A 16,369-nucleotide genomic window follows, 5' to 3' on the forward strand; every position below is an offset into this window, starting at 1 on the left:
ACTGGTATTTTAGAAAAAGAAATCATACTGTGAACTTATCTGAAAATGAAATGGTTCATAAACTAAGCAGATAATGAAATTTAATAAATTAAATAAAACTATACAAAACTGTTCTGTTTTTATTATAGTACACAGCATCAAGAGTACACATTTATCGCAATTAAATATAATTTTTTGTGGTATGTGTACCTTTTGATAATGCCAGCTACTTATAATCCAGTGAAATGCTAACTTCTTCACTTCATAATACTGAATTAACTTTACCAATTGAAAAATAAAACCATGTGTTCAACTTGGCTTGTTAAAATTTGTGGGATTCTGGAATGCTGACTATGAAGACAGGTTGAGTAAATGTAAATTGCAGATAGGTAAATAAGCAGAGGGGTGATTTGATTGAGATATATAAATTGTTAAACAGTGCTTATCAAACAGATACCTAGATTATTTTTCAAAAAGTTGAAGGAGGGCAGGAGATAGAGAAAAAAGGGCATTCTTAGAAGTTGTACAAAGGATGTGATGCATAGGAGGGTGCAGTATCACCTTTTTCACATGGAATGGAATGTTTTGCCCAAGAAGGTGGTAAGTGCACAAACACTGAATCATTTTAAGATGAAGTATGATGCACATTATCTTTGTAAGGATTTTATTATTATTATTATTATTTCAAGCAACTCCAAGGAGTCGATACTCATCGAGGAAGGCCCTAACATCATGTCAAGAACAACTATTTGACATTCACACAGTATCTATCATGCTTCGCCTTGAACTCATTCACGGTCACAGCACCCACAACAGACTCTGGCAGCTTATTCCACTCATTCACCACTCTCCAAGTAAAAAACCTAGCTCTAACACCCCTGCCAACCACATTCATGACCAGCTTCCATGGATGGGCCCTAGTCCTCCCACCACCAGTCCTAATCTCAAAGATATCCTCTGAATTAATCCTATAGAAACCCTTTAGAAATTTGAATGTCTCAATCATATCTCCCCTTTTCCGCCTATCAACTAATTCTGCAACCCACAAATCTTCAACCTGTTCTCATAAGGTTCATTTCATAGACCTGCTATCATCTTAGTCACTTGCCTCTGGATTCTCTCTACTTCCTCCCCATCAAGAAGAAACCTTGGTGACCAAATCTGGGCACAGTAGCCGAGATGAGGTCTTATCAATACTCAGTACAGAGGAACAATAACTTGTTTGTCTCTGCTTGGTAAAGTATTTTTCAGAAGCCAAGTGATTTGATGAGCTGATTTAGCCACTTTTGCGATGTGCCCCCTAAACTTCAACTTCCTATCCACTAACACTCCCAAATCCCTGGCCTCATCCTGGAGTACGGTTCCACCAATGTGATATACTGCTGCTAATCTTTTCACCCCCAAAATGCATAACCTTGCACTTTGCCACATTAAACTGACATCCATTTTCCTTAGGCCAGTCCTCCAAACTATCCAAATCATCTTGCAAAATTTTGACATCCTGTGCACTCACAATTGCTCTACCCAACTTTGCATCATCAGCAAACACATGAACACTTCCTATCAGATCCTTTCCTATATCGTTAATGAACAAATTGAATAGCAATGGTCCAAGAACAGAACCCTGTGGCACACACTAGTCACAGGCCGTCTTTTGGACACCACTCCTGAATAAACCACTCTCTGGTATCTTTCCATCAACCACCCTCCTATCCATATCACCAACCCTATATCCATCCCCATCTGCTCCAGTTTACTGATTAGTGTTCCATGTGGTATCCTGTCAAAGGCCTTGCCAAGGCCTTTGACAGGATAAGGATGCGTCTTACTATTGTCTCCTTTGATGAGTCTTGACTCCAGTAGATGTTTGTATAATAAATAATAATAATTAGCAGGCTTATTTATAATAATTATCACCCCAAGATGGGACTGTAAAATAAATAAATAAATTAATAAAAACGTAATTTGTGCCTAACCCTAATGAGGCAAAGTAGCCTAAGAAAAGTTCTGGGTTTGGTCTCCAGGACAGTTTCTGAACTACAGAAAAATCAATAAAAAATACAAACAAAATTATAAGGCATACACTTAATAAGCTTTATTAATGTCTTGTTTCAGTAACAAAACGTACTTCACCTTTATGCAATAATATTGCAAATTCTTAATTTGCATAATTCAAAGAATATTAATATTGAATATTAACAATATTCAAAGAACAGTATTTGAGTATTGTATTTCTTTTGTCATCTAAAAGAAAATTATAAAAATTATTATTCAGTATTATTCTGCTCCGATTCTTAAAGAAGAGGCGATAGCTATTTTCGTCGCTGACAAACAGGTAAAAAATTAAATCGACAGATGGAAATCACCAAAAACCTGTAAAAACAAAAACACAGGTCAAGCAGAGGGAGGAAAGATCGTAAAAATTTAACCTAACATACACTTACCCTTATTTGGCACTATGACACATTTCTTTACTGGTCCGATTTGACTAAATACATTTTCAATTGCATTTTCTGTTGCAGAGGTAGGTAAATGACTAACTAACACCGTACAACATTTTCCACTCATCTTCCCAGAATAACTGCTTTACATAGAATGGTAATAAAAATTACATGTTCATACGAAATACCACATAAACAAATCACACGAGAAAAGCACGTCTCAACCACGTTGAATTAGCAAATGTTCCCTCTTCCGGAGTTTTTAGATAATAATAATAATAATAATAATAAACTTTTAATTATTAAAGCAATGCTTTATTTAACTACACATGAACCAGATCAACAAAAGAAACTTTTTATATATATTTGATATTTAATTTAATTTTATTATTTTTATTTTTATTATTTTTTTGACGCTGTGTAAGTATGCAAAAGAATTATTATTATTATTATTATTATTATTATTATTATTATTATTATTATTATTATTATTATTATTATTATTATTATTATTATTATCATTATTATTATTATTATTATTATTATTATCCAACACCCCATGGAGTCAAACACTCATCTGGGGAATGGAGCAAACCAGTTGATATTGTATTGGCAGGCACAAATTATTTGAAAGGTGAAAAATATGCAATGAAAGCAGATATGAAAGAGTTGTTAACGGACAGGGGCGAATGCTGGTCTTCAAATTCACGCTTGCTCTTGTTATCGTTAAAATTCTTTTTTTTTTTTAATTTATGCTGTGTCGTGTCTTCTACTGTATTTCTATACTACTTATGAATTAGCGATCATTGCAGATGGTCAGTCATAGGTCGTATGTGATGAGTAGTGTGTGTTCTTAAATCGTCTACGCAACGCGGGCCCTCCCCAAGAATAAAAGAAGAAACCTCGGTGACCAAATCTGGGCACAGTAGCCGAGATGAGGTCTTATCAATACTCAGTACAGGAGGAACAATAACTTGTTTGTCTCTGCTTGGTAAAGTATTTTTCAGAAGCCAAGTGATTTGATGAGCTGATTTAGCCACTTTTGCGATGTGCCCCCTAAACTTCAACTTCCTATCCACTAATACTCCCAAATCCCTGGCCTCATCAGTCTCCTGGAGTATGGTTCCACCAATTTGATATACTGCTGCTAATCTTTTCACCCCAAAATGCATAACCTTGCACTTTGCCACATTAAACTGACATCCATTTTCCTTAGGCCAGTCCTCCAAACTATTCAAATCATCTTGCAAAATTTTGACATCCTGTGCACTCACAATTGCTCTACCCACCTTTGCGTCATCAGCAAACAAGTGAACACTTCCTCTTAGATCCTTCTCTATGTCGTTAATGAACAAATTAAACAGAAGTGGTCCAAGAATAGAAACCCTGTGGCACACCACTAGTCACAGGCCGTCTTTTGGACTCTACTCCTGAATAAACTACTCTCTGATAGCTCTCCGTCAACCACCCACCTATCCATCTCACCAGCCCTATATCCATTCCCAAATGTTGTAGTTTACGGATTAGCATTCCATGTGGTATCCTGTCAAATGCTTTAGCCAGGTCCAGTAGTATCACTGTAAACCCATTACCCTATCCAGTTCAGCCGTCACTGTGTTATAAAACTTGAGCAAGTTACTGAGGCATGATCTACCCTTCACAAAGCCATGCTGTTCCCTGTACAGTATTTCATTTTCATCAATCCATTCCTGTATTTTTCCCTTGACTACTTTCTCCAAGACCTTGACAACGACTCCTGATATGCTGATCGGTCGGTAATTTGCGACAGTAGTCTTGGATCCTCCTTTATGCAGTGGAACTATTTTCCCCTCTTTCCACACCTTTAGGACTAAACCAGATCCAATACTCAGATTAAACAACGTGGTCAAGGTCACTGATAATTCTTTAGCTATTTCACGTAAGACCCGTGCCGGTATACCATCCAATTCTGCAGATGTATTCACATTAAGGTTCTGTAATAGACTATTCACCTCCACTTCATTCATCACAATTCCCGTATAAACTAATGGTTCCTTCATTTTTTCAATGTCACCACCTGGATGATATGCTCTTGCAAATTTCTCGCTCAGTAATTTCACTGTATCGACTGGTTCAGTGACCTCCTTACCATCGTCATTCCTTAAAATCATTCTTAAAATCAATTTATCAATTGATAAACAGTCGCCAGCACGCTGGAGACAACTGTGTATAATTATTATTATTCCTGACACCTCCAAGGAGTCCTAAGACTCATCGTGGGAGTTCACCTACAACTCTCTCAACCACTACACCGAACCTCTACTACGAATCGTCTCCATCAACGCCATGTACCGCCCACCTCCACCACCACCACAACTAGTATTTTTTGTCTGTAAATTGCGTGTGTTCTGAACGATTTGTCTGTATTCAGGATGAAAAACCCGAGTTTCCGGGAGAAAAAAACCTGCTATCTCCGTATGAGATCGGCTAACTCACCTTCGATTGAAATCGTCCAGATAAAGATTCCTCCCATCGCGACGAGAATCAAACTTAGGCCTATTTCAATCGAAGAACGCAATGTACTGTCGTTCTTCCAATTGCGTTACGGAGGCGCTTAAATAATGTGTGTCACACAACCAATACCGATAATCTGCCTCTTCAGTTCAGTTTCAAGTTTTTGCCTCACATTATTATTGCCAAGTCTTTAGCATTGAATAACAAAACCCAGTTAGCACACAGGCAAAACAAAAACTAACGCTACAGCAGAACAGACACCGCGTCTGAGACGCGCAAGTGTTGCCAACATGTATTTTTTTTATTTTCTCTGAATTACTACATATATTTAGTATCGAACAATGCGACTCCATGGTTATAAAAATTACTGCTATCCATGATATTGATATACAATTATAGGTTATGAATAATAATTTATGATTGAAAAATATTAAAGTATATTATGGTTTTACTAAAAACAGTGCCAAAATTGACATTTTTATTAAAATGACGGGCTGCCGTGAAATATGAAAAAAAATCGGTATGTATGGTCAGCCTAATTATAGGTATTGAGCCCTGATAGACTGAAAATTATATAGTTACAGGAATAGAATGTAAAGGGCATTGTAATTTGAAGGGAAGATAGAAGGAACATGAGAGAAGGTGGGGTACTGCTGATAACTGCAGAATTACAACCAACAAAATTAGAAGTTAAAGAGAATAATATGTTTAAGGGAGATAGTTCATTTGAGACTGTCTGGTGTGAGGCAGGAAAATAGGACAAATTATGTTGTTGGGTGCTGCTATAGACCAGGGGTTCCACGAGAACATGTAGATGCCATGTATAGGCAGATTAGCACAACGTAGGCCGAGAAATTGTTACTATGAGAGACTTTCACTAGGACATCGATTGGAGGGAAGAAAGGGGGGTATGACAATAGACAGATGGGATTTATACAGTTGCTAAGGAATAATTACATTAATTACATGGAACAACAGGTTATATAGGGAGACAAAGGGTTTGAGAATGTGTTGGATCTGATAATATTATCAGAGATGTATCCATAACAAAAGTAGACACTCAGCCTCCAATTGGGGAAAGTGACTGTATGGTCTTGTTCTCGGAATTTGCGAAGCATGTTCAACTATAAGGCTGGTGATTATGAGAGACTCAGGAGTCATCTTGAAACATTGTCATGGCTTGAGAAGCTACACCGAAAGAATATCAAGCCATGTCACTGTTCACACAGCTAGTGGTCAGAGATTGCTTGAGTGTAGCAGTATCAGACTACATACCCAAGGTCAGGAGGATAATCCAAGTTGGAATTAATTCGATGACTGGGAATATAAAGCAGAGCTGCAAAAAAACATTGTGGACAAAACAAAGAAAAAAGTGTTCAGAATACCCATGAGTAGTACAAAGTGCAAGTAAGAAGGATAAGAAGAAAAGAAGGCCAAATCAGAATATGAGAAAGAATTAGCCAAATAGGCAAAGCAACCCCAAAAGCGTTCTTTCCGTTATGTAACAAGTAAGAGGAGAAATGAATATGGTAAAATAACTTTAAAGAATGACCGTGGTAGGAAGGTGACTGAAACAAAAGAAATAGTTAAGTTGCTGAGTGATCACTTTGCAAAAGTGTATTATCCAGGTGATAATCTTACAGTTTCTAATGTTATAGAGACAGTGACGGCTAGAGGGTATGTGGAGCCCCTAGATCAGTTTTATGAATGAATTGTACGACAAGACAGGCATAATAAAATTCTTCATTGTTAAAAGCAGTTTATAGTTATTGCAAAAAAAGTGAGTATAGAGCATTTTGCAAACCAGTTACTCATATCACCAAACTTTAGACTCTCTGGTCCTCTTTAATACTATTACTTTTTTACGATGTTGGCGCCCCAAAGCCACTGTGCCCCTAGGCCGATGCCTCTTGTGTCTAAGCTTAGGGCTGGCTCTGTACAGAGATGCATATCAACATTGAGGTAGATGAACAGGAGATATATCGCATATTAAAAATATGAATGTGAACACAGCAGTGGGTTGGATGGCATATCCCCATGTACTACGCGAATTTGCAAAAGAATTGGCATTGTTTCTGACGAGGTTGTTCAATATAAGTCTCAGCTCAGGCAGAGTTCCAAGGGAGTGGAAAGAGGCTAAGATTACCATTGCATAAAGGTGGCTCCAATGCAGAGGTAGAAAACTAGAGACCAATTAATAAATTTAGGAGTAGTTGTTAATGTATTAAAAAGTTGGAAAACTGCAAAATACCACAGTCGGTGGAAAAGGATGCGATACACTATACTGAGCAGCATGGATTGTAAAGTATATGTCCTGTCTTAGTAATTTATTCACATTTTATAATAAAGTGACAGCAGAACTGGATAAAGGTAATGGCTACACCATTATGCTGTTCCACTTTGCAAAAGCATTTGACAGAATACTACATGGAAAACTATTAGAAAAACTGGAGAGGAAGGGAAGGGATACGAAGCTAGTAGCATGGATAAGTATGTGGCCAACGAAAAACAACAGAGAGTAGTATAAGGTGGAGTAGGGCCTATGTGAATGATGGCGACTGATGGAGTACTTCAGGGTTCTGTACTAGCGCCACTAATCTTTAATTTTTATAATCAATAACATAGGGAAATATTTAAAAAGGGATATTCAATTGTTTGATGATGAGCAAAAATGGGGAGAGAAATAGTTCGTAAAGGTGATGTACATATCCAACAGGAAGATTTAAATAAATAGGCATTGTGGGCAAAGGATAATGATTGTCAATTTAATGTTGCAAAATGTAAGGTTATGGGTCGAAAATGCTGCATAGGGTGCATCATATTCATGGTATTGGTCTGTAGGATATTGATGAAGGTAGGGACTTGGGGATAATGGTGGACAAAGAGTTATACTTCAGATGCCATATTGCAAAAGTTGGTAAAATAGCTCAACAAATTACTTGGATATTGAACAATTAAAGATAAGGTAGTTATTATCCCTTTTTATAAGGCTATGATTCAGCAACATCATAACAACTGCGTACAGATTTGGACACTTGGGTTTCATGAAAACTAGGAAGTGGTCGAAAGGATTCAGAGACAAGTGATCGAGTGGGTGACAGGTCTGCGGAATTTAAGAAGACAGTTTGAAGTTTGTGGGTCACAAAGTTTAGTTGATAGGCAAAAAAAGAGATGCTTTTTTTTAATTTATTTCATAGAATTCGAATCGACTTACACCAAGTTACAATTCCCGCTTACCTCTGGTGAAGGCTTAAAATGCCTTCGACGAAGGTGACGCACACACTGTTAATAATAATCCAAATACTATTTTTATTTAAATTAGCATTGTATATACTTTCGCTTTTTACTTACAGAGGGTTAGTTAATATTTAACTTTGTTACATGCCATCTTCACTGCGATCTCTGCTACGGAATATAACGTTGCCCACAAAGTTTAGAATTCTCTTTAGGTTCCACAGAATGATCGTTCCCAAGTTCAAATAAATTGCAAGTAAGACATGGTTCGGTTACAAGAACGAAAATATGAAAAACATTTCCGCAATATAAAACATACATAAAGAAAAGCAACTTCACAGGTAACTGTTCTCCTTCATAACCAAATGTACACTTCAAAATTATTCAAGATATGATGGGAGTTCTTAAATAATGAATTGGGGGTCATGAAATGGAAGTGGTCGTCCTTTAGTGGTCACAAAAGTGTCAGAGTGAGGGATCGTGGATATCGACAGTCTGAATTTTGTTTTCTGATTATATTTCCATATCTCGGATTCAGGTATCTATTTTTGTTGTTCGGTGACGTATATTTCTGAAGGACTCTGCATGATGCATAGATGAGAGCAGTTACGTATTCCCTCTTTCTGAATATTACTTCTCTTTGTTTCTGTGTAGAAGATACATGAATGAAATGTCCATCAGTTTTTGTATTTCATATGTATTTCAGTTTGTCTCCCCCCCCTTGCTTTGATTGCTTTTGAGGGGGAAACTTTCTCAAAGTTATTTTGCCCTACTTAGTTTTGCATTTTTCTGAGGGAAGGAGCAGGCCTTTATTTTTTCTGAATGTTTTCTTTTATGATGAGAGGTGGCTTTAGTGGTTTTTCTAGTGTAGCCTCAATTATTAAAGAGACAAATCACACCGTGAAACAAAAAACGACTTTCGACTTCGCCTTTTCAAACAGACAGCAGAAAGAACAAAAATCAGCCATAAATACTATTTTTTTCTACCACCTTACTGAGAAAAAAAATTAAAAAAAAAAAAAAGAAAAAGAAAACCTTTAAATTAAATATAAATAGTCGATCCACATAATCATTGGAAATATATATTTAGTATCATGATTTTCTGAATTTTTTAAATCATAATTAACTTAATACTCTATTTTTTTTAAAAAGAAAAATATATTAAAATGCATAACAGAATACGCACGTAAATTAGAAATGTTTTTACTTCACAACCCAATAGAAAATTCATTCAAAGATTCTTAGAAAATTTAGTTATTATGTAAGAAACGCAGGATGACGTTTTGTGAGTACATTGCAAATATTTTGCTGATTTACATAACAGCCGATTTTGTCGTTATTTCGAGAGTAATTTTAATATTTATTTTACGATAATTTATAAAATTAATGAATTATCGCCTTTTATGAGATTATTGATGATTCATTAAACATACAGCAATAAACGAAATTAATATTACTTATCTCTGAATTATTGTTATTTTTAACAATTATAAATAAATTAATAAATATTTATTAATAAATAAATATTTATTAACAATTTAGCATTCAATTATTATTACCTCTACAACTTTCAGCAAAGGTTTTAGCTACAACTGCCAGCAAAGGTTGGTCGATTGGTAGAGCCTCTGCTACTAATGGCTCGCAAAAAGTTAAGCAAGTTTGAGCGTGGTTAGTAGTTGTTGGCACACTCTCCCTCGATGAGTCTTTGGACTCCCTGGAGGTGTCACATAATAAGAATAATAATAACTTTCTGTCTCCGTCACTCGATCCATGAACTACAACTACAACAACGCCATCTACCGCCCACCACCACCAATAGTATTTTCACAGACAATCACAAACATTCATGCCCATGGCGGGATTCGAATCCACAGCCATTCGGCTGAAGAGCATATACGCTAAGCACTCTGCCAAATAGGCCGGCAAACTCATTTCAATACTGAAATATTGAGATATCTTTTGACAAAAAAAAAAAATCATTGTTTTTGTCATCCTATAGATATTTTTTTGGATAACATTCTCAGTATGGTTAAGATTATTATTATTATTATTATTATTATTATTATTATTATTATTATTATTATTATTATTATTATTATTATTATTATTATTATTATTATCTGCTGAAAAACTGTAGTAATTAAAAAAAATATGAATAGTGATATTTTTCAATAGAAGGTAAGTTAAAAAATCTCATAAGACTGTTGCACGTATTTTTGTTTGTTTGTTTGGGAACCTCTCAGGACACTGGTACATGCGTAGTTTAGAGACAAAAAGTGCTCTTAGTGCCGGTAGATAGCGCTGCGTATAGTTGATCGATTGCTCCTTTGACGGTTTCACATATCAAAAATAATAAAATAATCACAATCAAAAACACCATGAAATATTATATACCATGCGTTCCTGAAGGCTTTCCATACTAAAATATGAAGGCAATGCTATATTGCTGACAAGAACAAACAAGAAAATTATGTTCAAGCAAGTGTCCGATGACGAAGAGAGTACGTCATGAAAAGCAATGTAAATAGTAACTTTATAGACAGCATTAAGAGATGTATGAAAACATTCAGTTCATTACGCAAAGGGAGGAATAAGAAACGTTTTTGTTTTTTCTAGTTGCACGAGGTTATGAGGTTATATTCATTGTTTCCTGGTAGAGCCCGTATCCTGTTTCCCATGGAAGGGACTATGTTTGTTGGTGGGAGAGATTGCTTATTTCAAAAGATGCATTTATGTATTGAGGTATAAAAATATAGAAAAGTTGTTTTGGCAGTTTTTTTATTTTCTGAGCATTGTATCTCTTCGCTTTATGTCTGTGGTGGCTGTGTGCTTGTTTTACTGTGTATTTATTGGTATTTTGGTTTCTTTCTTTCTGTGCCAGATTGTGAAAAAGAGCGCTATTGAAGTCGATTCTGTATTTTATCACAACAGAAAATACAGAATATTCAACACAACATCAGGAAAATCATTAAACCCACCTCTCCTAAAAAACGAAACACTGAGAACAACAAAACAAATCTCATCAAGAAACACAAAAACTGAACGGAAAACAATAATTTGGAGAAGGCATATTTATCTTAGAAGTGTCATCAAGTGCGCTATCTATTTTCCTGAAACATAACCGTGTCAAAGTAAACGTTTATCCTCAAAGCAGTTTGCGGTTGCAAAAATAACAAAATGAAATCATAAACAATATCCAAAATGTAACCATTTTTGCAAACATTTCCTGACATTTGTAAACTTAACACAATATGAATGATACATACTGTTGTTAATAATCGGTTGATTTTTATATAGAGGATATTCATAGATGTTATATCTTAATATTAATCCTACCATATAGATGATCTCTGTTTCTAACAATTATTTTTTTAATTCTGAGTGCACCTATATGTTATTATATGCACAAGGGTTCACTCCAATTGGTGCAATGATCTTAACTCTTGCTTTCAGAATCCAAATAATCACTGACTCAAGACCAAAATACAAAATAAACACATTTAATAAAACAAAAACAATATATATACACTTCAAACACATATTACATAACTAACTACAAATTAATTGGATCCAAGGCCTTTTTAAATAAACTTACACTTAAGACTAGACTGTTTGCACAAGCACAAAATGTTCATAGCCAGTTTCTTTCTCTGTCAAGGCCCTTTTCCGAAGATATATGAGTCTATTCTTCATTTTTACAGGATGCTTTCTCTTCACTTATGTAGCACACATTAATTCTATCTCTTTTCTTCAGTAGAAATAACAGTCAGATCCGGTACAGATAAAACTTCCTAATCAGAGTTTTCTCGAACATTCCTTTAGAACGTAAATAGCAAATTCTTCTTTTATTCACTAAATGCTTATTGACAGTCTTAACTCTTTCAATTAAAAAAAAAACTTACAGTTCTTCTACGATTTCCTTTTCGGAATCTACTATAAATCTTTCAGTTAGTGTTTCCTCCAATATTCCGTTTAAAACGCATATAGCAATATTTTCTTTTATTTATCCACATACTTATTCCACATTAAAACTTAATAGTTCCACGATTTCTTTTTCGGAATATACTATTAATTTTCCTCCGACTGTCACATAAAAAAAAAGGCTCTAAGAGTGATTTGTTGCAAATTATAGACCAATCAATATATCTAGAATGGTGGTTAAGATTTTGGAAAAATTGGTAAAAATTAGAATTCAGGACTGGGTGGACAGCAATATGATACTTTATAAGGGGCAACATGGTTTTGTGAAGGGTAGGTCTTGCCTAAGTAATTTGCTTACTTTCTATAATAAATCAATGATACTGCTGGACTTTGCAAAGGCATTTGACAGGATTCCACATGGAACTCTGTTACATAAATTAGAGCAAATGGGTATGGATCCGAAGATGGTGATTTGGATTAAAGAAAGGCTGGTGGACAGATATCAAAGAGTGGTTTACGGAAGAGCTGAGTACAGGAAAAGGCAAGTGACTAGTGGTATACATCAGGGCTCAGTGCTTGGTCCTCTATTGTTTAATTTGTACATCAGTGATATTGGAAATACCTTGAATGGAAATATCCACTTGTTTGCTGATGATGCAAAATTGAGAAGAGCGATAATCAATTCAAATGATGTAAATATCTTACAGGATGACTTTAATAGGCTGACGGTGTGGTCTCAGGTACATGGCTGTCAGTTCAACGTGGCTAAGTGTATGGTGATGCACTTCGGGAGAATGACATCGTATGCTGTTTACTATATTAATGGAGCTGAACTGCAAGAAGTTGATGAGACAAGAGACTTGGGAGTTATTGTGGACAGAGAACTTAAGTTTAAAGGGCATATTGCAAAGATTGCCAAAACATCACATCAAATTACATGGTTGTTGAGGAACACACTAACAAGCAGGGATAGGGAGGTTATTGTTCCACTCTATAAGGCATTAATAAGGCCGCATTTGGACCATTGTGCACAGATCTGGTTGCCAGGATTTCTCGATGATGCGGAAGTGGTGGAGAGAATTCAGATGCGGGTTACAAAGATTGTTGCATGTCTGTGGGGTGTTCTCTATGAGGATAGATTGATGATCTGTGGGCTCCAAAAACTAGCTGATAGACGTAGGAGAGGAGATATGATTGAGGTATTTAAATTGTTAAAGGAATTTTACAGGATTGATACTGATGATATTTTTAAGACCAGTGCAGGAAGTGAGAGAACGAGGGGCCATCCCTGGAGATTGTGTAAGAGTGTGGTTAACAAGGGTGTTAGGACTAGATTTTTTACTTGGAAGGTTGTGAATGCTTCAACTGTGAATGAATTTAAGGATAGGTATTGTGTAAATAATGGTTAGTGTGTCAATGTCTTGTCTCCCGCAATGAGTCTTTTGACTCCACAGTGACACCATTAAAATAATAATAAAAATAACAATAATAACATGACTATAAAAATTTCGCTAAACACTTACGAGTAAAGGAAACAACAAAGCACTCATAAGAACATTATATCTTAACAAAATATCTTTCTTGTATGAATGATAAAAAGTAAAGAATGGGGGGGGGATTGGTTAACATGATAATTTAAATACAAGGAGAAAACACGCGAATTCTTAGAGGGCGATGACGTCATCGTTGTACTCAACGAAATGAACAACCATTTACAAACTACGGTAGTTGCGACTTTGAGCTTACAGAAAATATGAAGTACGTCAGTCACCTTCAGTGGATTAAGAATTCCATGTACTGTCTGACCGCACATGAGAGACCCTTCCACACTTATGCGCTTGGCAGAAGAAGGCAAATCCATTCCGATAATAGGGTAATCAATGACGAGTGTTTATTATTATACATCGGAAAAATTAGCTTTTCTTTTATGAAAATTCTAGTTTTTAAAGTGCTAACTATTTTGCTTGTACAACAATTGGAAAAATTTTAGGTATAAAGTACGTGATTTCGCGTGTTGGTGCCGAATACGTACATCTCCTTATTCTTTTATTCTCTTTAACATGAATTGACTCCTCTTGACACAGTGCCAGCCAAGGTTCTCGCATCTGAAGTCGGACAGTATCTATACGCAGTAAATGAAGATAAGGAAAAGAGTGTAATAATCGGATTTTTTTTTTTTTAAAAAAGTGAAATAGGGTGTGACCATATAAATGGCGAAAAATTAGTTATTATTATTAAACATAAGTTAAAATTTTTTACATAAAAAATAATGAGCAGAGGGTTTATCCTTTTTTGAAAGGGGGGAGATTTTGGATATGGCATGTTTGTAAATTTATTCCTACATGCTGCATTGCATACAATGCTTATATTACATGTAGCTTACAAGTACTGAATAACATTTCTATTTATATTTTTGTATCCATTTTCATATTTACATTTCTATTTTTATGTAATATATTAACACTATACAGTATAATTCACATAATATCTGTGTTTATGTTAGATCACAAGGACTGGAAATTTATTAGCAAATTTAGTTAATTCTATGTAATACTGTTCGATAAGTCTTCGTTTTGACACTGGCCATTTGTCTCCGGAAGTGATGACGTGTTGTATTAGGGGCATTCGGATGGAGTCCAATAGCTGACAGTCGTAGAGTATGTGGTCAACAGTCTGTTTGATGGTGTGGACTGCAGATGCATGATCGTGATTCCAGGATATGGAATCTGTGTAGATAGTATCTTTGTTTTCCGTGTCCCGTTAGTAGTGTGGTTAAACCTGGAGAAATGACGTGTTTTTTCAACCGGAGTCTGCTTCTGATGCTAGGAAAGAATTCTTTTGTCGCTGGTCTGTTTTCTTGTTTTCCATTCTTCTTTCCACATGTCTAGGCTTTTCTCTTCTGCAAGTTTTTATATTTCGGATAACTTGTTTCTAGCTGCTTCTTTAGCCAACTGATCGGCTCTCTCGTTTCCTGCTATTCCAGTATGCGCTTTCACCCAGCAGAACTTGATTTCCCATCCCTCTAGAGTGAGATTTCGAACCAAATTTCTTGTCTGTTCTATTAATGCAATATGTTTGTTCTGGTTTTTTATGCCGTCTATAGTGCTTCTACTATCGCTATAAATTTTTGCTGTCTTTTAATGAGAGGCGTTGAGTTCTAATTCCTGGAGATATGTGACTGAAGCATAGTAAATTGTTCTGCTTGGTTGTTGGAACAGAGAGGATGTAGTCTAAAGCAGCGTTCTTGTATTATGGACTGTCTGTTGTATGCAGTGAAAGAACAACCGACGTTCCTTTCGGTTTTGCTCCCGTCAGTGTATATTTCGAATTCGTCACTTTCAGAGCTTTCCTTATCCTTAATATTTGTTTTCTTTGTTGGGCGAGGCCACTTACTGTAGTGAAGCGGATGTTCGTAGCTATTTGGATCGATGATGTTGTAACTTTCGATAGATCTTCCGGAAGAAGCTTCGGATGGTTTTTTGGTAGTGATTATTGTACTTATATGTTATGCAGTTTGTTGAGTTTGTGGTCTTGTTATCTGATATATTGCTCTGGTTTCTCTTTTAGTTGGACAGAAGTAATGTTATAGCATGAATGTGTTGTGGCGTAAGTGTTTCACCTTAAATATTTTGTTCCGTCATTGCAGCTGTCATACACTCAGTGAACAATTTAATAATGCCAAAGTGGTTGGAGAATGAAAAATTAAAGAAAGGAAGGATAGTAAAATAAATCCAAATAATAATGCTGGAATGGGTTTATTCAAAAAAATCAGTATTTAATAACAAATAATAATTTTGCTGTTAAGTAAAAAGGAATAAAACTGATATTTCTATTGCAGAGCAAAAAGTGGAACAATACGAACAAGAAAATATACAAGAAGTCTGATAATGGAAGCAAACTTCCGATTGAAAAAGAAAAAGAAACGAGAGAAACAAGCAGCCAAGCTGCAATCAGTTATCTCAGATGATTCTCTGAAGAAGTGAGTATAAGAAAAATATTCTTCTGAAATATTGCATTTAAATGTTAATAAATTCTTTTGCAGGAATAAGTATCAATGCCAGGATGAGATTTTTGTGCTTATTTTCGTCCACGATTCGACCCTTTTCTATTCTGTCTTGTAAACGATAAAATGAATTTCATCCAGGCATTGATACAGAGATTTTTATAGGTTTGGGCTGAGTCGATTGTTTGTGAAATACTGTGAAAGAAGTTTTGTTTGTCTTTGTGTGAGGGGAGGGGGAGGTTTATTTAAATTTACGGTCGAAGCAACTCGGGCTATGAGGCAAGTGTATTATGTATGT

The 16,369-nt window shown here is 35.5% G+C and overlaps 1 protein-coding gene across 1 annotated transcript in view; it reads right to left on the reverse strand.

Annotated features, from left to right (window-relative positions):
* LOC150102839 (RNA-binding protein 28) overlaps positions 1 to 2,653 on the reverse strand; it is a 230,136-nt gene extending 227,483 nt beyond the window's left edge. Inside the window, exon 1 of the mRNA XM_090399233.1 lies at positions 2,424 to 2,653. Coding sequence (XP_090255359.1) covers positions 2,424 to 2,547 — 124 coding nt within the window. The 5' untranslated portion in view covers positions 2,548 to 2,653. The remainder of the gene's footprint in view (positions 1 to 2,423) is intronic.
* Positions 2,654 to 16,369: the final 13,716 nt, after the last annotated feature.

This window comes from Typopeltis vanoorti, chromosome 10 (genome assembly GCF_054136105.1).
Source record: "Typopeltis vanoorti isolate ZY-2024b chromosome 10, IOZ_Tvanoo_1.0, whole genome shotgun sequence".
Classification (NCBI taxonomy): Eukaryota; Metazoa; Arthropoda; class Arachnida; order Uropygi; family Thelyphonidae; genus Typopeltis; species Typopeltis vanoorti.